Here is a 26,311-nt window from a genome sequence, read left to right on the forward strand (position 1 = left end):
GCAGGTGTTCGGCGGTTGCGAGGGTGGGGGTGTCGTCGGTGTTGGTCGTGATGCGGATGGTGTTCCTGTGGATGATGGTGATGCCTCCTCCGGTCTGGTTGCCGCGGTCCCTCCGGGTAATCCTGTATCCGTCCGGGATTGCGATGGCGATGTCGGGTGCTGAGGAGGCGTTCATCCATGTTTCTGTGAGGAAGGCGACGTCTGGTGATGTTGTGTCGAGCAGGTTCCAGAGCTCTACGGCGTGTCTGTGGACGGAGCGGGTGTTGAGCAGAATGCACTTCAGGTGGTTGCTGCTGGTGCTCGGCTTGGTGGGTGCGGATGCAGTGCAGGACCGGATGCAGGAGAACTTGCAGGAGTGGCAGCTGAAGGGTCCGTGGGTGCGTCTCAGGGTGGCTCGGTAGCATCCGGGGATTCGACCGACGTTGAGTGCGTAGAGTTCGGTGGCGGCGTAGGTCCGGCGGGTGGGCTGGTGTCTGCGGGGGCCAGGGGTCCGGGCGCTGGGCGCGGGCCAGGCGCGGACGGGCGCAGACGGGCTTACCTTTGGCGCGCCTTCGGCGCACAAACGGCGCGCCCGCTGCGCGTCAACGCTGTGCGTGCGCACGGTCGCCATTTATGGCGAAGTGCGAGGGAGGGAGGAGCAGCTGGGACGCGGGAGCAGGGAGGGCACAGAAGGAAAAGGGGGCGTGTCCGTTCTCACAGCGGCGGGAAGCGGGGAGCAGGGCGGGTGGGCACAGGGGCAACTACGGGGAGAAACAGCACAGGGGGGCACACAGACACAGAAAAAGGGGCAAAATGCCTAAATGAGGCAACAAGAAAACAGAAAAATACTAAAATACACAGTTAACGCAGGAGCCCACACCGAGCGACGGCGGGGGGCGTGGTCAGCAGGCAGGCTCAGCGAGGCTGAGGGCAGCGACAGGCGGGGAGCACACGCTACAGCTGGTGGCCGTGCGGCGCGGGGGTGTCCTGTGGGTTTGCGTTAGATCTTGCAGAAACAATGCCTTCCACATTGAGATGAAAAATATGTGGCAATTGCCTAGTCTCTTTTGGCTTCAGGTTCCGAAATGTACATTTATTTCACTAGATGTCATCCTTCGGCAGAATCGCAGTAAGGCTCACGTGAGATATGCTTATTTGAATACACTGTAAGGATGTAAACATTGATGTAGCTCCACAATGACCGAAAGTAAAGGTTGATGATCTGGCAAGTAATGGTAATTTACGGTTCGACTGATGCTCACCTTTACAGCAATTGACAAACTGAAGATTAACTTTGGCATGGCTACCTGGTGGCGGAAGTCCACAGGGGATGCACACACTTGTTGAGACGGATTTTGAGGCTACTAATCCTGTTGCATTGAAATGTCAAAGTTTTCCAGAAGGCACCAGAAATATTTGGAATAAACCCTGCAAAATCTCTACAATTTATCGACATGTAGGGATCTGCTCATTCTTTGGGTAAGGGTACCTTAATAAGACGAATGGTGGTGAGGCAGAACAGCTGAACTAAATAGGTCACATGGTGGGCCTGGCCACACAGGCAAACAGAAACCTGGTGATTTGTTTTTAGGTCGAGCATTCGAGGCCTGTTGTAATTTCTCATCTACCTGCTTTTAATTTGTTTGTTTCAGTGTCCTTCAAAAATCCTTGCTAGTCAGTGGTCAGTTCTGCCTCTTTGTCCCTCCTTTTTCTCTTCTGTTCCTCCCATGCAGCAGGTACTAAGTACTGTCATCACACTACAGTTCTTTGTCTGTTCTCTGGGGGACTACTTATTTTTTTGGTTTCTGGCTCTGTTTCTGCTTTCCTGTGTGTAGTTTCAGCACCATAGCTGATTACATTTAAATATAGTTTTCCTCCCTCCTCCCTCCTACCTCCTCCTAATTCCACAGTTGTATTGGGGTACTTCTTTCGCCACTTCGTTGGTTATATTTTTAAGGCTTTTTTCAATTTTTGCTGTTGACAGTCATTTGGGTTTTTGTAGTAGGATGTTAGTTTGGTTTTGGGCTCTGTTTTAAGGAGGATTGGGCTTGTTTTTTTTTTAATGCTAAATAATGGCAGCCATGCGACCACACGGCCGAAATGGATGCTGTGCTCGGTAGCAGCCTGGTACCAACCCATCTGCTCTCTGCTGTCTTGGCGAGGTACTCATGGGGGTGTAGAAAGTGAGAAGGTGCCAGTGCTTGTTTCCATTTGTAGTAGGGCTTGGCACCTCCATTTTCCTTCTGCACTGTTTCGGTCTGTAAAGGTGCTTTTACAGAGCTTTTATTTATTGTTTTAGTGCTCCAATATTGTTCCAGCCATCGTGGAAAGGTAAATGAAAAGATAGCCGATGCAGCAGGACATATGCATGCTCATACATTATTATGTATAATCTCCTTTGTCATCACGCTGGGGTTGCCATAGCATCAATTCGCGTTGGTGTTTCCATGTGTGACATGCGTATATACACCATTGTGCTTTTATTGTTTATCGATGCTGAACTGCATCAGCAGTATCAATAGTATATTTTTTTCTTTTTGGGCGATTCTCAACATCGACAAAAAACATTGACCTCTGCCAAAGAAAGCAAGTATTTACAAAATCAATTGCTGGCTACTTGTGGTTTTATTTTTTTTAGCAGATTCCAATGCTTTACTTTTAGCAATCAGCCCGTTTAGCCTGATAGCAAACTGAAAAACGGATCCCCAGCTTGCACATCAGCACCTCTCTTCGCTGCTCTATATCTTTTGCCGAGCCATGTTGCAGGGTGCAGTACCATTTATGGCCAAAAGCGGTCCCATGGGACACCTAGTGACAGCCTGTGGTACTTCACCTTCACAACACTGCTTGTTTTCTGTGTTTTCTGGGGCTTGTAGCACAACGGTGGCATCTATACTGAACAACGACAAAATGCATTGACCTATGCCAAAGGAAACGAACATTGACATAACACATAGCTGGCTGCTCGTGTTTTTTTTTAAATCAGATGCCAGTGCTTTACTTTGAAACTTCCACTTTAGCTTTCTCTCTCCTCTGCCCATTCCTGCCCCAGGAACTTGATGTATTCTCCTTTGTTATTCTCTCACCGTCTCCTGCACAGTGAATTATCTTCCTCTTAGGACCTCGCTATTCCTTTTACCACGTCCACTCTTTTTGCCTTTTTCTCCCTGTTGCTCATCCATGTCCCACTGGCTGGTTCTCATCTTTGTTCTACCTCAACCTTTGTCTTATCTTCACCCCCTTCCCTCTGGATTGGAACTGACTACAAAGGTTCTCTTTGACGGCAGCTCTTCCACACCAATTATACCCATCACCCCTTTTCATCATGTTCCAATGTTGGAATACAGTCTTTTTGTGATAACGGACCACAATGGGATTTCTCTTCTACAACAGGGCATATTTTGTTATAACCAGTCTGAACTAAGATAGCCCTGGTTGGGGTAATTTCTACCAGTCACATCCATAGACTTTTCTTTTTTTTCTTTTTAATATCATCTATTTAAACCAAACATTTAATGCAGTCTCAAATGTTGTGCACACACTCCCTTCCCACAAGTGTCCTTTAGTTTACAGTCTACTCTATCTGCATATAATGGTGATTAGTAGCACACAGGTATGGGCAATATATATTAGATACTTCCAATGTCTTGTCATATATATCATTTTATTTTGTTACTGAAATTTGCAATGGCAGCATTTGACCAGCTATTTTGATAATGTTGGCAGACTTCTTGCTCGTACCAGTACTTAGAAATTGGAGTCTTTTTTGGGGTTCACCTCAAACCAGTCTCTGCTCCAGTCTTTTCCACTATTCCCTCCACTCACCTTTGTATATCCAACCTTACTCTCCTTTATCACCATAATCTACTCTTTCCCTCCTCTTTGGGGCATCCCTTCCTTTTATGAAGCAAGGAAAGGGTGCAGTGCCACAGGCTGAAACTAGGTTTTCCTGTGGAGTTGTAAAGCAACCTCTATTAGCCACATAAGGTACAGACCCTTAATGCAATTATAATGAAAAATATTGCAGCTGAGCATAGGTTTCCATTTGTTTGTATTGGAAATTAGATTTTTGTTATCTTACGTTTTAAAAACGCACCATTGTTGTTTATTTAGCTTTATTTCACAGACAAAGCTAAGTAAACAACAATGGTGCATTTTTAAAACACAAGCTAACAAACTCCCTTCCAATAAAAACAGATGGAAAGTATGCTCAGCTGCAATCTTTCTCCTTATAATTGCATTAAGGGTGCAGTGCCTTATGTGGCGAATAGAGGTTCCTTTCCAACTCCACAGGGACACCTAGTAACAGCCTGTGGTCTTTCATCCTTTCCTTGCTTCATAAAATACATTTTAATTCTTATGCTACTGCTAGGATATTTTTTGGGGGAAAAAATCTAACAAACTTTTTCATTTGCAACGCCATTAGCTCAAACTGTCATTAATGCGAGACCTATTGCATTGAAAATGTTTGTTGATCTTGGTAGCGGATGGTTACTGTGCATGTGAGAGTTGAACCTGTTACTGGAACATGTGGGAGACATACAGGTCCAATGGGTGCTCATCTTGTATTTTTTCATGCTAAAGTTTGTAAAAAGACAGCCGATACCTCCCTGTAGGAGTTAGTCAAAGGGGGGAGGGATTCAACTGCCTGGCATACCAGTACACATTTCCCCCAGATGTGTGATGGTAAAGGCAGTGTGTAGAGTTACCTTGGTTTTTTTCAAAAGTATTGAAGGGTTTGCCAAATGTTCACGCAGCCAGAGCTGAGGTTCTCTGGATAGATTTGTTTCTGGATTATTGCCCTTCAGAAACACAGAGTAACACGTCAGTTTGGGGGTGAACGGGAATGCGGCTAAATGGCTTTTATGTTAAGTACCTCTCCCAGAATGCAGGTGTATCCGCAGGGTCTCGTCAACCAGCGACTCTAAGAAGGAGCCACAGGGGCGAGGGGCGCACGCTGCCTGGCGTCACTATCAGCATACGTGTCACCTATGCTCCACACATACCCAGCACTGGCAACACATATGGCCAACATTTCAATACTTGTGAGTGAGCTAAAGTCACTCTGACTGTGTCTTGCCTCAACCATAATGTATATGGGGGAAAGTTCGAGATAAACAGAGCGAGAGAAAAAGAGACAAAGATGGTAGTCAGAGAAATGTCCAGGACACACAGAGAAAGACAGGGAGAGGCAGACTGAGACGAGGAGAGAGAGCAAAGGAGGGAGAAAGAGCTCGAGGCAGATAAAAACATCTATAGGAAGAAACAGGAGAGTATAATATGGGAAGATAGAGCGAAAAGCAGAAACTGAAAGAAAGCAAGAGAGGGAGGGAAATGGCAGAGAAAAAAACCTTTAGACTATGATAAACAAAACTGTGAGAAATAGATCAGAAGAGGCAAAGAGAGAGAAAGAAGAAGAGACGAGATACAATAGGGAGAGACGGAAATTCAAAGATAGAGGCGAATGGAAAAGAGAGACTGAGAGAGAAGAATAAAGTCAGACAGAATAAGTCAGGATTACTCAAATGCACGGAGAAAAGGGGAAAGAGAGAGAGGAACAGAGAGCGCGAGACTGAGAGAGAGAAGACAGATAGACAGGAAGACAGAGAGATAAAGATGAAAATACAGGTGATGAAAGAGGCAAGGAGAGAGTGAGCAAGGCACCGACAGAGAGAAGGAGAAAAAAAGAGAGAAAGAGAGAGAAAGCCAGAAGGTACATACATCCATAGTCATGTATGTACGTAAGAGAGCAGACTTCCGGGGGCGCGACTCTGCAGGAACATTCAGTGAAATGCCGCTGCCCGCGTCCCACGCAGGGGTACATCAGCAGGGCAACCTTCTAGTGGCCGCCCGTCGGAGCCTCCCCCCCCCTGCTCCGCCTCTCTAGTGAGGCCGCGCCTCAGGGAGGGGAGGCCCCCAAGGGGTTTGTCTTGGGGAGGCGTGCCACTAGGGTGGGCGAGGCTAGTCCCCCTTTTTAGGCGCCACACCCCCTCAGATCTTCCTCTGCTTCCTGCATACGCGTGGCCAGGAGGAGCGGCGCAGGAAGCAGAGGAAGATCTGAGGGGGTGAGGCGCCTAAAAAGGGGGACTAGCCTCGCCCACCCTAGTGGCACGCCTCCCCAAGACAAACCCCTTGGGGGCCTCCCCTCCCTGAGGCGCGGCCTCACTAGAGAGGCGGAGCAGGGGGGGGGGAGGCTCCGACGGGCAGCCACTAGAAGGCTGCCCTGCTGATGTCCCCCTGCGTGGGATGCGGGCAGCGGCATAGTGACCACACCGTCATCCGCTCCACTCAACACGCATGCAGAGACGTCACCCTGGATCGCCCGTAAGATAACCCACTTATCGTCATACTTATGTTGTATGAAATAAACCTGCAGCAGTTCTTCACCCACAATGAAAGTGTCAGTGTAATCTTTGGGTGACGTCTGTGCATGCGGATGACGGTGTGGTCACTATGTTCATCTTGCAGTTGAATGTTTTCCATCAGTCTGATCATTAAAAGCGGCCACATTTTAAGAGACGTTGTGTCACGAGACAGGGGACTAGCTCATGGCTTTTCCCTGTCCCCATTGAATTATTAGTAATGTCCACATATCAAACAAGCAGAGTGATCTTGATGTCTTTGTTTCATTCCCATTCAGATGCCCGTAAACCACCAACGAGACGGCGCTTATTTCATGACGAAGAAAGCCAGCCGATGTACCTTCCGGGGATGATACCGATGGCTCCTCCCCTGTACGACTTCGACCCCATAAGCTTTCATTACGAGAGGACTCAAAACCAATGGCCTATACCACGGGGTGTTGCGTACGTGCCTAGGCCGGGGCCGAACTATAATACACCATGCAGGGAGTGCATGAGGTCACCTGACCCCGGCAGAACCCCAAGTTCGGCGCCGTTTGATAACATTCCCATGTACCACCGGACACCATGGACCGGCGAAAAAATGGAGCACACTGACCCGCTCTTAAGAAGCATCGCACGGAGAAAGACCGGAAGATACCCTGATGAGAGTAACATAGTCTGTCCAATGTCGATCAAAGTGAGTAACATGTTTATAGCACACAGGCAGCCTTCTGAACAGGGACATTTTAAGGATTTTGGGGGCCCTGGGCCAAACATATTTTAGCGGCCCCTGTGCAGATCAGCTTTGAATTGATGGTCCAATCCCAGCTTTTTCATGCCCTCTCTGTCCAGGTCACTGATACTGCACAGGTAGACTGCTCCAAATTCTAAATGTGTTTTCTTCTGAGGAATATATGTGTGTTTTGAATACTGCTATATGGCACCAGCATACTAACATTGTTGCAAATAAGAGACCCACTATCATATCTCAAATGTGATGTCCTGTTTTGATCTATAGGAAACCTTTTTATAGATGTTGCATGGTGTTGAAAACATTGACACACAATTTCTCTGCAAAATATTTGTAATAGAGTACCACACATTAGCCAAATTAAAAATAAATTGAAGGAAAATGGTATTTAAAACAATCTATGTTTAAAAATCATTGAAGGTCGTCAGGGCAAGACTGTGTGGTGAACTGAAGCAGATCAACCAAGGGCCCCCCTTAAAGGATGTGGCCCTGGGCCTGAGTCCACTTTGCGTATGACTTAAAACGTCTCCTTCTGAAAAGTCTGCACAGTAGAGGGTTCAAATTAAAGAGCAATTGGATTTGTGATGTTGTGAGGCGGAAGATGACAAAAGTTCCTAAAAGCATTAAGAATATTTTCTGTGTGGTATTTCAGCAATTAAACTATAGAGGGCCTGACCAAGATTAGAACCCCGCGCGACCCTCCCTCCCCCAAGCGACCCCGCGCCCCACTCCCCACCTGCGAGTCAAGCCGGCCACTACTGGGGGGGGGGGGGGTAGGGTCAATAATAATAATTAAAAAAACATAAACCTAACTTTCTGCCGGCTCCGGCCCCGCGTCACTGCTCCTGCTCTCAGGAACAGGAAGTAGGCAGCCTCCCTCCCCTAAGCCAATCACATTGTGATTCGTCGGGACGCCACCTGGGGCTGCAGGGGATGGCATGTTCTCCATGTAGACTGCAATGCAGCCTACATGGAGAGGTGCAGAGTGAGCATCAGTGGTGGCTCCTTTATAGGGGAGAAAAGGACGGTGACCCCCCAAACCATCAGCCTCACCATGCATCTGATTGTTATGAAATTACAGCTTTTACATGAAAGAAACAATCTTACCGATTTTTTGTTTGCATATAAAAGCTGTAACATCACCCTTCACCAGAAGAGGGCTCCTGGGGCTGTATTGCGCATGTGTCAGGTGTGGGCTGTTACAGCCATCCTTTCACAGATGCAATACATATTCCTCATGGTGTGCTAGCCTCAGGCAGTGCAGCATGTCAGATTATGGTGAATTGGGGCCTGTCCGTCATGCGCACTTATGCCCTATCAGAAGCCACAATAATGTAAAAGAACAGCCTTCCGTCCTATCTGAACTTCTGATTGGGCATAAGGGTGTGAGCCTCACTCTGGCGCACTTTTTACTGAATCTGGGCAGGTAGGAATCGTGATTCATGTAGTGCATGTCAAGGTCTGCCTTAGGTAAGTTTGACCTTATGTATATGTCTGAGAGCATGTCCATATTGATTGTGTTTGTCTGCGAGCATGCACCAGTGTTTGTGTATTCGACTGTGTGGTTGCGTGAGATTGTACAAAATTGTATCAACATGCATTTAGAAAATGTCCTTTGTGGCAATGCTTCCTTCGTCGCTTTCCCTCGCCCCTTAACCCTGGCAGTGTAGTCTAGGTCCAAATAATAACTTCTCAGGAAGCTATAAAAACATTTCAAATGTTCCCCTCATGCCCCCCCCCCCCAACTGCCCAACAAAAAAATATTCTGCTAATGCATGCACCAGGGAGAACAGACAGCACCAATGATAAGGGGCATCAATATCAGGTTTATAAGGAAAACGCTACAGACAGAGATAAGACTCTGATAATGTTACATTTCTTATGTGTAAAATTGCAGTTTCAAAATCTTTCTTGTTTTCTGTTCTATGGCACAGCTCCACATTAACAAGCAGCATTTGGAACAATTAAATGTGACTGTAGTCCTGAGCGGAATCGGGGGTCCTCAGTTAAATGTGATGCTATGCTAAGTGACGTAGCAGTCCAGCTCAACATAAAAACTCCATTTGCAGCTTCAACTTTATTTTAAGGTGTGGGATGGGAATGGCCTTTGAGTTTAGCAATTCGACTTAGGTGCTACACATGATTATAAAAATAGAACGTAATCACAGAATTATTTGTGTAAGCGCATTACAACCCAGTGAAGGGTGGACTAGAAATGGGCCCAGACAGAAGGGTTGACAAAAACAGCAGATCCAGGATGTGAAAATAGATACTGGGAAGGAGTGTAGTTTCTTTTTCTGTGTCATAAATGTACATTAAAATGTATTGATTGATTTGTGGGGGGGCAGCATCAGGATAAATTATGTTCATGGAGCACACAATGTGTGTTAAAATAGCTGAAAAGCAGTTGGAGAGGCTAGTCTTGCGATCAGCTCCTTCCTTCCCTTTGTTTCTCCCTCTCCTTGTATTCTTTTTCTTCTCTTTATGTTTTGCTCTTTTTCCATTCTCTCCTCTTTCGTGTTCCTTGTTGTGCCATTGTTCTTCCTTTACTCTTTTTGCTTCTTGGTCTCTTCTTTCTCCTCCTCCCTTTCTTGCTTTCAATCTCCTCTTACTTTTTTCTTTCTTCTCTTCGTTTCTTATCCTCTTGCCTTCCTATAACTCCTCCCATCTCTTGTTCCCTCTTTTGCATTTCTCTCCTCATCTTTTCCTCTTTCTTTCTCTCCCTTCATGTTTTCACATCCTCTCCTTGTTTTTGTGTGTCATCTTCCTCATCTGCTTTGCTCATTCCTTTCTTCCCTTCTGCATTCCTGTTATATTTTATTCCACCATGGGACATTTTGGTGGGTGAGGGTTATTTTAAGAAAACAAATCATTTTCTCTGATAAAACTTATTATACCATCGATAGGACAGTCACAAGTGGACTTTTTTGTTTAAATATGTATGACAGGAGGCTGAGTCCACCTTGCACCTTACCTCTCCCTCCCTCCTCTGGTTTACATTGTACACAGATAATTACAACACTTTTAAACTGCACTGTTGGCCCAGGCCGCATGGGTAGAAAACAATGTCAAATGTAGTATTCTTTTTGCAAGGAATCAACGTGTAAAGCAATACCGCAGGTGGATGTAATTTATAACAGGCGGGTCTCTTGCAGTCACACCCTCAGCCACCAATGTGCGTTGGCACAGATGTCAGGCAGGCCTCAATGGAGTGTACTCGCACACATGCACACAGCACCGTAATACGGTGCAACTGATATACGGCAGGTTAGTTGATAATACCAATGCAGACCCTGTGGCCCTAGCCCTCCTCCACCCTTCAGCTAATCCTGACCCTATACCCATGGGTTGGAGATAAACAACCATCTCCCTGATGCTAGGCTGATTTCAGCCAGAGTCACACTTAGGGTCCCCAGGAAGAAAGTGGTGGTAGGTAGCAGCACTAATTAGGAGGCAGTCGATAAAAGGGAGTTTGGCCACCACTCGGAAAGTTCACCCACAGGATGCAGAGCAGAAGCAGGCTAAGGGTGATACTCATTGAAACAAAGGATTCCTCAATGTGTCTGTAAGAGCACGCAGTCTCTTGACCCACTTCCAATCGCTCTATTAAGCATTACGTCATCCCAGTCAATCACTGTCACCACCCAGGCCCCATCCGGGCAATACTACCTGGCAACACAATGTCATTGGGGCCGCGTGAGGAGAGGGTAGTTGATCCGCCAAACTAAGGGCACAAAAGGAGCTATTGATGAATGGGGGATGAAGCGGGGGGAAGAAACAGGGGGGCCTCTCGGAAGAATGAGGCACCCCGTCACACACGTCGATCAAAGTATCACCCAGGCAATCCAGGGACACCAGAACACAAATCATCATCATCATGATAACTTTATTTCGGTCGCAGGACCATAAAAGTACAATAAAATATATACAAGTACAAAAATAAGATCATAAATAAGAAGATGTAAATTTAAGAAACAATTATTAAACAATGAGTTATCATGGTCAGTTAATAAAAAAATAAAAACTGATAGGCCATTACTATGGATTAATAAAACTCATTCGTCTCCTCCACATAGCAAATAGGAAACGGGAAACTGCATAGACAATAAGTGGGTTGGTATCGTAGGTTAGAACTCTTCGAGCTTGTACACATTTTCTGAGGCCCAATATTTTGCACAAGGGGAAAAGCCAGCATTTTCGGGTCGTACTATATGCTGGACAAAAGAACAAAATGTGCGCAACATCTTCTTTGCATGTTTTGCAAATTGGGCATTTGGCCTTAATCAATTTTCCCCAGCTAGATGTAAATACCCCGATTGGGAGGCAGCCATATCTTAACTGAGTATAAAGTTTTATCGCCAGTGGGGGCTGTACTACATCCAAAAATACTTCCAATTTAGGTTCAATTTTCATCAATAGAAACTCGGAGGTCAACCTGCCCAGAGAAGCTGAGCAGTTTAATCTATTGGAGTTAAAAAGTCTGACAGCTGCCAGTATCTCAGACCTGTGAGTCCTCATACAGCTAATATCCGGAGTGTCCCAAAGTTGGGGCAGACCGATTTGATAAAAGGAAGACTTTATATGGAGCAGCCAGGGAATATTCTTACACTTTAGCATCCCCCAGATTGCACTAAATTCTGCTCTAAAAAATTCAAGCTCAGGGACAGACCAGAGCCTTCTCCAAAAAAGCAGAGGTCGTGCAGCAGCCAAGTAATTAACGGGAACCAAATACATATCCAAGCGTAATGGTATTAGAGGCGTACTCTAGGGGAGGCCAACCAGACCACGCATGAAGGCATGTTCCACCTTTTGAAGATTGGATGTATTTGTATGGCCCCACAGTTCTGCAGCGTATAATGCTGCGGACCTAACCTGGGTTTTATAAATCTCCAATACAGGGGTAACAGGTTTGAAAATAGAAGTTCTGTGAAGTCTACCAATTCCCCCCAATGTTTGGGATAGCCTCAAAGAAGATTTTGCCACTTGAGCTTCCCAGGTAAAGTTCTCAGTAAGCGTGACCCCTAGGTATGTGAAGGTCTTGACTCTTTCCAAGGGGACACCCCCCAGTACAGGGTTCGGACGTGTGCGCCTCGGGGGACTGAAGATCATAAACCTGGTTTTCCCCAAGTTGATCTCCAGTCCCCGCGAGGCACAAAAGGTCGCGAACCCATCCAGTACCCGCTGGATGCCCGATGATGTCCGGGATAACAGCAGTGTGTCATCCGCGAACATCAGAGCGGGCACCCGACCAGAGACCAGTCGGGGGGCATCAGTATCCTTGATACTATTTAGTTTGTCAATCAATCCATTGACGTACAAGCTAAATAGTGTAGGGGCCAATACGCAGCCCTGTCGTACCCCCCGAGTTACAGGGAAACGTGCAGATAGATCCCCGTTCTTCCCGCACCTCACCTGTGCAAAATTCCCTGTGTGGAGGCGAATCAACACATCGAGTAGATATGGTGGGAGACCAAGGTCCTTCAATACCATCCAAAGTTTCTGCCTAGGGACCAGATCAAATGCGGCCCGCAGGTCCACAAAAACAAGGTAGAGGCTGCCACCCTCCACTCTTGCTGTTTTCCAGAAGAGGACCTGGAGCCGAAAGATCTGGCCCAAGGTAGAAATGCCAGTTCTAAAGCCAGCTTGTAGGGGAGTCAATACTTTGTTCACCTCTATCCAGTCTAGCAGTCTGTTTAATAGAATTCGGCCCAGCAATTTTTGAGTGGAATCCAATAAGCTGATGGGTCTATAATTGGCTGGGGTTAATGGGCAGCCCTTCTTGAAGATCGGTATAATCTCGGCCCCTAGCCATGTGGCAGGTAATGCAGAACCCATCAGAACCGCATTAAACAGTACAGTCAGATAAGGGGCCCAAATTTTGGGTTGGGAGCGGAAGAGGTCCCCCGGGAGCTTGTCGAGTCCTGGGGCTTTGTTTGGGAGCAAACCCTCAATCACAGATTCTACCTCCTTATAAGTAATTGGATCTGGATGGTTGCCCTCAGTCATAACCTGAGGATCCGGTAAACTATTCCCTGTCCAAAGGGCCAAGGGTCCAGGCTGGCTATTTTCGGGTATAGGGTCCGAGGCTACAAAAGTCCCAGGAGATGATCTATTGTCCTGATCCTGGCACAGGAATGCCCTTGACTCCGGGCTTGCATATAGTTCTTTAAAATACGCCTCCCAAACTAGAGGGCAATGTTCGGAACCCCTAGCTCTCGTTCGCCACTCAATGCTGAGGTGGCAATAGCCCAGAAGGTCCTAGAATCCTTAGAGAGGAGTGCCTCCCTTAGATCGTTCCACTTGGATTCCTCCCACTCACTCTTCGCCCTGGTCAACTCCTTCTTGTACAGCAATCTAGAGGCCTTAATAGTAGGTCCATGTTTAGATTTTATAGCTACAAGCATATTTCTCTTTGCGCATTTACAGTCATGGTCATACCAAGGATGTGTTCTAGGCCTTGATTGCCTGGGCTTGAATACAGGATAAAATATCTCCCCGAGGCTCGTAGTCAACCTTCTATGTATGTCAGGGGCCTGCTTAAGGGAGAGAGGACCCCCCATTTCACTTATTAGCAGGATGGCAGTCCGTTAAATTTCAGCAAGACGTGTCGTCTGTTCCAGGCACATTGCCCATTTAACCCTTCTTCTATTGTTGGATATAGTAAGGGGTAATACAGACAGTACTGTGTTTGGCTCTGGGTTGGTTAAGCCAAATGCGCCAGGCTTAAGCGTCAGGAGCAAAGCATTATGATCACTATCTTGTCTTGTAACAACCTGGAAATCTTTAAGCTTATCCAAGTGCTTGGCTTCCAATAAAATGTAATCTATAATGGAAGTACTGTTAGGCCTATTAAATGTGGGTAGACCAGAATTAGCATTATCCGACCTTCCATTGCACGCCCATAGGGACTTTGCAAGTGTGAAGGATTTGATTTGTAGTACCAGCTTGGTCCAGGCCTTCACTGGGGTAATGGCAGGGGCCGGAATACACCAGAGCGAGTCTACCTCATCTTGGTTGTCTAGTTCAGGGAAACTCAAGGGTTCGAACTGGCAATTAAAATCGCCTCCCACAATTATTGTAATTAAGGGATCGAGTGATTGGATGAGGAGATCAAGAGCAATAAAAGTGCTTGATTCATTTCCATTTGTAGTAGGCCTGGAGTAAATATTAATAATGGCCACACGTGACTTATCAGATGAAGTTAAAAGGACACATTGAATATCAGGTGAATTAGTTTCAAGCTGAGTGGCCCGTAGTCCCAGATGTGTACCTACCCAGATGGATAACCCGCCCGAGGGGCGACCCTTGCCCCTTGAAATAGCAGAGATATCAAACGTCGCAAAGCCAGGGCATTCACTCCCTTCCAGGGCCCAAGTCTCTTGCATTAAACAGATGTCGTGTTTTGTCATAAATACGAACCACTCTGGGTCAAGTAATTTATTCTTGAGTCCCGCGATGTTCCAAGAAAGTATCTTAATAGACCCTTCCATCACTCTATTTGCACCATAATCAGACCCCTGCTCTTTTAGGGGGCTCAGATCACGGTTATCTCCTACACTGTTTTCCACCGACCCACCAACGATAGGACAAGGATCATCACCACTAGGTTGGGTGAGTGTATTCTGCCCAGGTCCAGATCCATCCGTACAATCCCTCTTGCTCAATTTCAAAACAGAAGTTTCGATCTGGGCCAGTCAGTCAACTTCTTCCAGGACGCTGAACCTGTTCCAATGGGCGTACGTCTGCAAAGGCGGGATGGGGATTAAGGGATGTACTACAGGTGGCTTCCATTGCCGAGTCCCACTAGATGGCAAAAGGTGATTCCTACCATAGTGAATAAAGGTCTGATTATAATTCGAGGTGGGATAAAAATAAGACAAATGGTGAGGCAATATCTGGGAGTTCCGCCACATGGAAGATTTACATATATAATCCACTGCGGCAGGATCCCTAAAGTTTATTGTTATAGCATCCCCTGCCACTGTTTTAGGACCCCTTCCAATCCACTCTATTCTTCTTACCGCCAAGATTTCCCCCGAAATATTAGGAGGGAGGGGTCTGTTTATACTTAGCCACTGAATACATTTATTCTTAAGGTCAATCTCAAATTCTTTTTTCCCCTCTCTTAGAGCTGGAACACCCGCTAGGACAACCACATAAGGTAGAGCTTCTGGGGGCAGATTTATTGTAGGCAGCTGGCAGGGATCTGCCCTACACTGGGCAGGTCTCATTGGCAGGGTTGTAGTACTTTTTCCAGGGACTTCAACCTCCTTAGGGTGTAGACTAGAACTATCGGCTTGGGCCCTTGGGGTCAGGGTGAAATGACCTTTATTTTTAGGAATAGAGGGAGGTGGTGGCATAGCAGTTATAGGGTTAGGGATGGTAATTGTGCTCCCTAAAATTGTATTCTGGGCCACTGAAATGTCAACAGGATCAGCCCCCAAGTTACTAGAAGCAGAAGATACCAACTTTTCAGAAGGAATTATTAACTTTGTTGTTCCCACTGCCTTATTATTTAGAATGGTAACAATTCTGTCCACTTTTGATATTAAAGGTTTAATGTGTGCAACAATGGTCTGTTCCAGGCAAGCCTGTAAATCCGCCACCATGTTTGTGACCCAACATGACACCCCCGGTTGGGAATTCAGGGTGCTATCCAGTGGGGTCACCAAATTATGATTATGGTTGGCCGGCGTTTTTTTACCCTGCTTTCTAACTTTTTTAGCGAGACTATTTTTCCTCAGCTTAGAGTCTAACTTCCCCGATTTCGAAATTAGTGCAGGGGAAGAGGGGGTCAGGGTAGCATAAGAGTCCACAACGATGCTAGGGAACTCCTTTGTAACCTGTCCTAACTCCGCACCACTTAATGGTTCAGAAAGCATCTGAGAGCATGGCAGCTCAGCAAAGGAGAGTGCGAGGAAAGAATTAGGGACCGTAGGGTCAATAGTTAGTACAGAACAGTCCCCTTCAAAGTCTTGCAAACATATAGTAGGTGTGAGAGATAATCTTCTTTCAGTATTTTCAATTGCGGTGGCCACAACTCCAATTGTTTGTTGTAACATTTTGTCGATGGCCGTGAGTGTAGGTAGGGGTTGGGGAGCGGCTGCATGTAATCTGGTATTTGGGCGAGTCACAAGATGCTTAGATATTTTCCCCGGTTTGCTCATCATCTTTTTAGCAAGGATATCTTAGGAGCCAAAGAGCAGATACAATTGCAATGTCAGGTCAGAGCCCTGGGCAGTGTGGTATGGCACAAGGATCAGGTTTGTGCTAATCCAGTCAATGCATAAAGGCAACAGCTATGTATGAACCAAACAGGGTACCTTCGTGTAGTAAGACCCAGCGAACGCGAATCCAAGATCCTCCGGGGGAAGGCGAAAAGGGGGTGGCCCAGCCCAGCCTCGTCCAGCCCCTGACGGCCACAGACGGCCCGCCCTTTGCCCGGGCTTAGCCCGGCGCTGCCCGCGCGCGTCCCGCGACGCGGAGGGAGCCTCCTTCTCTTAAGCGCCTCCGGGCGCGAAGATTCAATTCAGCTGGTGAGCGCTATGCCCTCTGGGAGCTGTAGTCTCCCCCTGCGATGGCCGCGCGATGGCAGGTAGCGGCTGCAGGGGAGACACACAGCGTCAGGGACCCAAGGGCAAGATGTCAGGTAGGAGAAAATGCTTGTGATCCCTTCAATATCAGGACAGTGTCTGAATAATCACTTGCTCCACCGAGGGAGCCTCCTTCTCTTAAGCGCCTCTGGGCGCGAAGATTCAATTCAGCTGGTGAGCGCTATGCCCTCTGGGAGCTGTAGTCTCCCCCTGCGATGGCCGCGCGATGGCAGGTAGCGGCTGCAGAGGAGACACACAGCGTCAGGGACCCAAGGGCAAGATGTCAGGTAGGAGAAAATGCTTGTGATCCCTTCAATATCAGGACAGCGTCTGAATAATCACCCGCTCCACCGAGGGAGCCTCCTTCTCTTAAGCGCCTCCGGGCGCGAAGATTCAATTCAGCTGGTGAGCGCTATGCCCTCTGGGAGCTGTAGTCTCCCCCTGCGATGGCCGCGCGATGGCAGGTAGCGGCTGCAGGGGAGACACACAGCGTCAGGGACCCAAGGGCAAGATGTCAGGTAGGAGAAAATGCTTGTGATCCCTTCAATATCAGGACAGCGTCAGAACACAAATCCGCTCCTCCGTGCCTCCCTGGAAATGAGGCTCAACATCTGATGCATGGTGATATGAGTCGCACCGGTCAGTTTCGGTCACACACAATGAAGAGTTGCAACTCCGTACCTCCTTGGCAAGGAGGCACAAGGCCTGGTGCACATTAAGACAGGTTGCACCAGATAATACTGGTCACACACAACAAAGATTTTCACATTCCATACCTCCCTGGAAATGAGGCTCAACACCTAGTGCGCATTACCACGGGTCTCACCAGACAATACCAGTCCCAGACAACGAAGAGTTGTAAATTCCAAACCTCCCTGAAAATTAGGGACAACGTCTGGTGTGTTTGATACGGGTCGCACCAGACAATACCAGTCACACACACAGGTGCAAGTTTAGCAGTGCTACATGAGGTTGAATGAGGCACTGCCATGGGTTCACCCTCACCTCCATACGTCGCAACCTGTGAATCGGACACTGCAAGCAATGAGCATGCAATTGCCGTGTCGCACAAGAAAGATGCATTAGTTGACATAGCGGGCACCACGGATCCCGCAACCAGTGAAAACTCCACCAACAAGATGCTTATGAGGGGAAACAGCCTTTACCACGAAGCATTTTCTACGCATTACGTTTACAACGATACACTTACCTCGTAAACGTCTTCACAACGCGTAATGCTTCAACGACCATCTTCACCACGCAAGCAACGTCATCACGGAACAACGTCATCCTAGTCCGAAAAAAAGCATCAGTCCGTTTTCAGTGTCGGCGGAGACCTGCGGAAAAAGGAAAAAAAAGAAGAAAGGGGGCTTGGGGGGGTCTCCCCCCCAAAAAGAGAAAAAGCGGAGTAAAGGTAAAATCGAGGTAACGGCAAAGCATGGAAAACACATTCCGTTGTAACGCATGCGTGGTAAAGGCATGCGTTGCAACGGAATGCGTAGTAACGACATATATTCGCTTATGAGTGTTGAGGCCTCACAATGCAGGGTCCACACTCCTTAGATGCGGGCAGTACTTTTGACGTTCTGCACAAGGCAATCCGGTCTCCAGGCACAATGCTTAGTTCCACGCTCACGCCACCCTACCAGTTGGGATCCAGCAGATGATGTGGGGATTTAAGAGGGCACCGCTCTCCAAGTTTCACAAGTAGACAGTGAGGGTCCCTCACAGGAGGTCTTTGTTGTCCCAGTGACCTCCACAAGAGTACGGGGGCAAGCCAACAAGCCCTTGGAGAGCACACTTCAGGGAGCCACATGGTAGGAGGCAGTCAGCCCTAGGCCAGCCACTATTCAGGAAGGGGGCACAGTACCTTCCAATGGCAGTAATCCTCCTTGTGCATAAAATATTCCTCTGGCAGTGTACACCATGCAGTTCCAGGATGTCCGGTCCCACATCCCCACAAGTGTAACTCTACCCTGCTGAAGTATGTCACCAGTAGTTATACTGTAGTGTGCCTTTGAAGTTGAGGGTGGCTCAAAGGGTTTCCCTTTGAACCACAGATGTCTCCCCTAAATGTCATTCCCGTCTGCCACGAGGCTGTGGAGTGCAGATCTTAATCTTTAGTGGGTCAATGATCTGGCTCCCAGAGGCCAAGTGTCAAAGCCTCTCCCTCCAACCTATCCAGCCAGACTCTCAAATGGCAGAGGTCTGTTATTCCAGTTGCATGCCCAATGTTTACAGCTGTCACTGGGGAATGCATAGATGTGCTCCCCAAGCCTGATTGGTTCTGCATTCTTTCCTTCATCTGTGTAGCTGTTGCCTTCTCACTCTAAGTGCACCAGGTATGCCCAGAAGTGGGTCCCGGGTTCACTGTGCCACTGGATTCCAGGTAGTCTGGCTGATGAGGGGTGATACCCCAAAAACATTCCCAGGATGCTTGTTTTGGGACAAAGGTTGACCTGACGTGGCAGTTTGGGCTGGACTGTTCGCAAAAGGAGGAGGGTCGAGACTGATTTGCATATGGCTGGGTATAAACTGGGGTGGCTTGGTGAATAAAATAACAATGGATTTAATCCAGATCTCTTGACTGTGGGTGAATGTTTATTTTGTTCGGCATTCCTCTTTCCTTTCTCACCACCAGGTATGCCCATACGTTGGTCTCAGGCTCACTGTCCCCCTTGATTCAAGCTAACTCGGCTGATGAGGGCTGATACCCTGAAACCGGTCTCAGGATGCTTGTTTCTGTGCCAGGGAGGACCTTTTCTTGACAGTTCGGGCTGGACTGTTGCCATGAGAAGCAGGGTCAAGGCTGATTTGCATATAGCTGGGTCTAAACTGGGGTGGCATGGTAAGCAAAACAACAATGCATTTAACCCAGATCTGTATCCCTTCAAAGGGCTGTTTTACCTCACAACAGATACTGCAGGACTCAACTCTGTGCCCTCTGCCAGCTACAGTCAGAGTCATTTACAGTAATTCTGTGTCAGGAAGGGGCCTGGCACTTCTAAAGAAAGAGTGTCTGCTCTTTTTCACCATAACGTCTGGTGCCCCCCCCCCTCCACCCCCCCACTAGATCTAGGCGGTACCAGCAATACACAATTCTGACTGGAGAAAATGCAAGGTCGTAGCTTTGAGGAACTCTATGTGGTGTCTCCCCAATGAAGAATCCTCACCTGTGGGCATGTGATTGTAGTGCTCAATAAGAAAAGCCAAGTACTTACCAGATTGTTGGAGTCAGACACTTTGTGAATCAAGTACCCACCAGAAGATCAGAATGAGTGGCGATCTATACTTCGCATCATCGAAGAGGATCCCCATCAGAAGCCTCCACTCCAGCTGCATTCCTCCAAGCTGCACACTGCAAAGACAGTGTCTAGTAGCTCCTCAGAAGACTGTCTCATGCCTGATGGAGGCTCCTGTTGCTGGTGGGATCTTGTCACCGTTGGATTTTTCCTGAGAAGCCTGCAACTGCTTACCCTCTCTACTACTGAGAGTCAAGTTTGGAAAGGATTGTACATGGCTCAGTTTGCCGAACCATAGTAGAGCAGACCTTGGGACTGAAGAGGTAAAATACCTTGTTATAATCCATATCTCCTGCTTGCTCTGTACCTCCTGATCAGGGTCTGACACTCTTGTTCACTTCTGACCTCCTTTTCCCCTTAGCTTGTGTCTTTTTTAACATCTTTGGTCTTGTGCAAAGTGGTTAAGTAGAGCTCTAGAGCAAGATGGAGGGATTGACCTTAACATTGACACTCTTGAAACATTGTGTTCATGACAAGATGGCCTATCAAAAAGTAATTTCAAAAGGGCTGCCTTTTGTGCTTCATGAGATTTTCACTGATGCAGATAGTTCATTCTTCTTGCTGCTGTGTTTGCTCTTGTTGCAAAGACAGTAGCTTGTCACTCTTCACATGTGACATCAGAAATAAACTTCACCTGAAGTTCCATTTTAGCCAAAAGATTTGCACCATGTTCCTTGGTCTGAATTACTGCCCCCACAGATTGATAATCCTTAACCAATGATTGAGAGGTGTAACTTGCAAATAAGGTTGCCCTAATGTGTGAGTTCAAACCTGCAAAATACTTCAGAAGAGCCACATCCCGACCAGAGGACTATTCCCAGAAACGTCCTCTGTAACCACTTCTGATTTCCCCACCTAACTGGAAACATAAGACTATTGTTGAGAGCAGCAGGAAGATCCAGTTCACTGTTAGCCAAAAGATAGAGTCCCCGTAGGAAATCTAAGCAAAGTCCACTCATGGAGAAGCAAGTCCCAAGAACCTCTCTGTTAAGGAATTCTGGGCGGAGAGCCAATCTGATATTGATGGGACATGCCTATACTGGTACCCTCTACCTGGTGTTTCATTTCAGGATGTTATTCTTTCCCCATAGCCACCTTGTTAAAACGTTGTATGTCTTGCCTCTATCTACTGGTTTAGGATGAGGTTCAGTTAAATGTTACATGCACTGAATAATGAGATCCACAACATTTTTTGCTTCTTCTTTAATCTTTTTAGGTCTCGCCTGAGCCAGCGCATGCGCTGCTCTGGCGAGACATTTGAGTGGGCTTTTAAAATTCCGACCACACACTTTGTGTGGCATACAGTGTGCGGTTATGCGCACAGTCACGAGCAGAGGCGCCATCTGGCTGTCCTCTCGCTCGCCAAAGCGCGCGTGCCTCGCTTCAATGCCCCTCCCCCCTCACCACAGAGTGCGTCTCGCAGCTTGTTTTTTCTATATTTTAATTTTCTTGAAGAGCCCTGCTGCTGCAATTTGCTGCCAGGCCACTCGACATCCGGAAATCTGCTTTTGTGCACCTCTTCCTTCCCCACCTGCCCCCCATCTAACCTCCATTGCTACTGCACCCACACAGTTCTTCAAATAATACTTTTTGGGGGAAGGTCCCTGACGCTGCCATTTGCTCTTAGGTATTTTCACATTGCAGTAAGCTTTTTCCTTCTAGTAAAATGTGAGGATTTTTTCGTGAGCTAAAGTCATGCACATTGAGTTCTTAACAGAGTCCTATTAGCTTTGCCAGTGCTTGTCGGTGTGTCCTCGATACAGAGAAGAGGTGTTCTGTAAAACCGCAGCAGGGCAGAAAATAAAGGGGCATGAGGTTCACCGGGTGTCACGAAGACTTGAGGGACCATAGGCAGTCTCGCATTGACGTCAGCAGGCTCAGTCCTGAACCTCCGCTGCAAAATACTCCCCGGTGCAGATTAATGGCGCTGGTAATTGAATCAGAAAGCACTCAGAATCATCAACTAATTATGCCAGTCAGCCGGCTGCTTTGTCAGGATCCCACTTCATCATGTATAGTATAGGCCGCGTGCCAGGGCTTCGCTGCACAATAATCAAAGATTATTACTCCTGGCTGAAGAGTGCATTTTAGCCATCTGGTAGCGACGCACACTCGTCCCCTTTTCTTTGTGTTTTTTATTACAAAGCTTTGTTTGCAGGAATCAGATTTGGGAATTTACAGTTAAGCATTGAATTAACCACCACTACCTCGTATGTGACAGTTCTTTGCAACGCTGTACTTGCGGGAGATTTAATTTTGTGTATTTATCACTTTTGTTTCTCAAGTATCAAAGCTTCGCATTGTGCAGTTCATTTCAGTTTGCTGTGCTGTTAATTTGGCTGTTTGTGCCCTTAGAAGTCATTTGCGTGGGGTAAAAAGGCTTGAATGGCAGTGTCTGCAAATGTATATTATCTTCTTTCCCATGCCTCTGTTGAGTGTATCTAGAATATGTGGCTTTTGGTAACTCACAGATATGGAAATGGCGGCTCTTTAAAGCTTTGGGATTACATCAATTTCTACAGCCAGTAAGGGTAGTTATCACGCTTTTTTTTGTTCTCCTAAGTCTATATAACATGAACAGTCAAGCCGATTGCACATGAACAGCCATGCTTGGTTGCACTTACTTACAGAATTCAATGGCACAGATGTTGCAGTTGACTTTGGGAAGTCCTTAAAGATTAGCCATGTGCAGCGAATTTAGAGTAGCAAGGGGTCTGCAGACTTCTCTGTAGCCGTAGCCAGGGATTTAAGTGGGATGAAACAACTGGGAGGTCTCTCAAAGGGGCGTGGCCAATGTATTTTAGGGCGTGGATAAAAACACGTAAGCTTAAAATCCCTGTGCTTAGCATAGAGTGCCGCCTGACTTGTATTTTGCTGATACTGTCATTGCATCCAGATATATGATACAACAAGTAACATCATACCTACAAGACATCAATCAATCAATCAATCAAAGCATTTATATAGCGCACTACTCACCCAGAGGGTCTCAAGGCGCTAGGGGAGGGGGGTCCGCTACTGCTCGAACAGCCAGGTCTTGAGTTGCTTCCTGAAGGCGAGGTGGTCCTGGGTCAGGCGGAGGTGGGTCGGGAGGGAGTTCCACGTCCTGGCGGCGAGGAAGGAGAAGGACCGTCCCTCTGTGGTGGCTCTGAGGATGCGGGGGACGGTGGCGAGGGCGTGGCCGGTCGATCGAAGCTGGCGTTTGGGAGCGTAGAAGTTGAGGCGGCTGTTGCGGTATCCTGGGCCTTGGTTGTGTAGGGCTTTGTGTGCGTGGGTGAGGAGACGGAAGGTGATTCTCTTGGTGACCGGGAGCCAGTGCAGGTCTCTCAGGTGTCCGGAGATGTGGCTGCGACGGGGGATGTCCAGGATGAGTCGTGCTGAGGCGTTCTGGATCCGCTGAAGTCTTTTCTGGAGTTTGGTGGTGGTTCCGGCGTAGAGGGAGTTGCCGTAGTCCAGACGGCTGGTGACGAGGGCCTGGGTGACCGTCTTCCTGGTCTCGGTGGGGATCCACCGGAAGATCTTTCGTAGCATGCGCAAGATGTTGAAGCACGACGAGGAGACGGCGTTGACTTGTCTGGTCATGGGGAGGGTGGAGTCCAGGATGAAGCCCAGGTTGCGTGCGTGGTCTGTTGGTTTGGGTCCGCTGCCTAGGGCGGGGGGCCACCAGGAGTCATCCCAGGCAGAGGGTGAGGATCCCAGGATGAGGACTTCCGTCTTGTCCGAGTTCAGTTTCAGGCGGCTGTTCTTCATCCATTCGGCTTCCTCTTTCATCCCTTCGTGGAGGTTGGCTCTGGCGGTGGCGGGGTCGTTGGTGAGGGAGAGAATCAGCTGGGTGTCGTCGGCGTAGGAGATGATGTTGAGGTTGTGCTGGCGTGCGATGTCTGCGAGGGGGCTCATGTACACGTTGAAGAGGGTTGGACTGAGCGAGGAGCCTTGAGGAACGCCGCAGATGACTTCGGTGGCTTCAGATCTGAACGGGGGAGGCGGACTCTCTGTGTCCTTCCGGCGAGGAAGGAGATGATCCACTCCAGTGCCTTTTCCTGGATTCCGACGTTGCTGAGACGCTGCACTAGTGTACGGTGGCAGACAGTGTCGAAGGCCGCGGAGAGGTCTAGGAGGATGAGGGCCGCTGTTTCTCCGTTGTCAAGCAGAGCTCGGATGTCATTGGTGGCTGCGATCAGGGCGGTCTCGGTGCTGTGGTTGGCCCGGAAGCCAGACTGCGAGAGGTCGAGGGATCCGTTCGTCTCGAGGAAGGCGGCCAGCTGCTTGTTGACGGTCTTCTCGATGACTTTTGCAGGAAACGGGAGCAGCGAGATGGGGCGGTAGTTCTTGAGTTCGGTGGGGTCGGCTGATGGCTTCTTTAGTAGAGTGCTGAGTTCGGCGTGCTTCCAGCTCTCCGGGAAGGTAGCGGTGTCGAAGGAGGTGTTGATGATGTCCCGCAGGTGGGGTGCGATGACAGCGTCGGCCTTGTTGAAGACGTGGTGAGGGCAGGGGTCGGTAGGAGATCCGGAGTGGATGGAGTTCATCGTGCGGACGGTGTCTTCGGTGCTGATCGGGGTCCAGGCGCGGAGGGTGTGGTGGGGGGCGGTGGTTCGGTCGTGGCGTGTGTCGGTTGAGTGCTGAAGCTGTTGTGTATGTCCGCGATCTTGTTGTGGAAGTAGGAGGCGAGGGAGTTGCAGAGGTCTTGTGAAGGGGTGATGTCGTTGTTACCGGCGTTGGGGTTGGAGAGCTCTTTGACGATGTTGAAGAGTTCCTTGCTGTTGTGTGCGTTGTTGTCCAGTCGCTCCTTGAATGCGGTTTTCTTGGTGGCGTGGATGAGTTGGTGGTGTTTTCGGGTGGCGAGCTTGAGGGCAGTCATGTTGTCCGGTGTTGGGTCTCTGCCCCAGGTTCTCTCGAGGGCTCGGCAGTTCTTCTTGGAGCTCTTGAGTTCGTCGGTGAACCATGGGGCTTTCTTGCTACCGGGTCTGCTAGTCGGGGTCTTCAGAGGGGCGAGGTTGTCTGCGCAGTCGCTGATCCACTTCGTGAGGTTGGTGGCCGCTTGGCTGGGGGTCGTTGCGCTGGTGGGTGGGTTCTTGCTCAGGGCGGTCGCGAGCTGGTCGGCTGTGATCTTGTTCCAGCTTCTACGGGCAACCTGTTGCTGGTGGTGGTGGATTGTGGTCCTTCTGAAGCTGAAGTGGACGCAGCTGTGGTCCGTCCAGTGGAGTCCGGTGGCGTGGCTGAAGGCGATGTCCTTGCTGGATGAGAAGACGGGGTCGAGTGTGTGTCCGGCGTAGTGGGTGGGGGTGGTGACCAGCTGCTTGAGTCCGAGGTTGGCGAGGTTGTCCAGCAGGGTGGTGGTGTTGCGGTCGTTGTTGTTCTCCAGGTGGAAGTTGAGGTCCCCGAGGAGGATGTAGTCAGCGGAGGGCGTGCGGGCTGATAAAGTCGGCGATGTCTTCGCTGAATTGTGTGTGTGGTCCCGGGGGTCTGTAGATGAGGGTGCCTCTGAGGGTGGTCTTGGGGTTGATGTGGACCTGGAAGTGCAGGTGCTCGGCGGGTGCGAGGGTGTCGTCGGTGTTGGTCGTGATGCGTATGGTGTTCCTGTGGATGATGGCGATGCCTCCTCCGGCGTGGTTGATGCGGTCCCTTCGGATGATCTTGTAGCCGTCTGGGATGGCGATGGCAATGTCGGGCGTTGAGGAGGTGTTCATCCAGGTTTCCGTGAGGAAGGCGACGTCTGGGGCTGTGGTGTCGAGCAGGTTCCAGAGCTCGACGGCGTGTCTGTGGACGGAGCGGGTGTTGAGCAGGATGCATTTCAGGTGGCTGCTGCTGTTGCTCGTCTTGGTCTTGGTTGGTGCTGGAGTAGTGCAGGTCCGGATGCAGGTGAACTTGCAGGAGTTGCAGCAGAAGGGTCCGTGGGTGCGTCTCGGGGTGGCTCGGTAGCATCCTGGGCTTCGGCCGGCGTTGAGTGCGTTGAGGGTGGCGGCGTCGTACATCCGGCGGGTGGGCTGGGGTCTGCGGGGGCCAAGGGTCCTGGCGCTGGGCGCGGTCCCGGCGCGGACAGGCGTAGACGGGCTTACCTTTGGCGCACCTTCAGCGCTCAATCGGTGCTCCTGCTGCGCGCGTCCGCTGCGCGGTCGCTCTGGGGACGTCATAAGAAGGGAGCCGGTCGGGAGGGTCTGCGGGGAGGCGGGAGCGCGAGCCAATCGGCTGACGGGGGGGCGGGGCCACGGGCTGGGGCGGCGGGAAAGCTGGAGCGGGCTTGGCGGCCCTCGGGTGGCTGGGGCTGCGGGAGGCTGGTGTGGGCTCGGCGGCCCTCGGGTGGCTGGGGCTGCGGGAGCAGGCACAGGCACAGGAGCGTGGGAG

At 49.0% G+C, this 26,311-nt stretch overlaps 1 protein-coding gene across 1 annotated transcript in view; it reads left to right on the forward strand.

Annotated features, from left to right (window-relative positions):
• LOC146861793 (uncharacterized) overlaps positions 1 to 26,311 on the forward strand; it is a 379,950-nt gene that overhangs the window by 134,479 nt on the left and 219,160 nt on the right. Inside the window, exon 2 of the mRNA XM_085643196.1 lies at positions 6,620 to 7,020. Coding sequence (XP_085499322.1) covers positions 6,620 to 7,020 — 401 coding nt within the window. The remainder of the gene's footprint in view (positions 1 to 6,619; positions 7,021 to 26,311) is intronic.

The sequence above is a fragment of the Triturus cristatus genome, chromosome 2_2 (genome assembly GCF_964204655.1).
Source record: "Triturus cristatus chromosome 2_2, aTriCri1.1, whole genome shotgun sequence".
Lineage (NCBI taxonomy): Eukaryota > Metazoa > Chordata > Amphibia > Caudata > Salamandridae > Triturus > Triturus cristatus.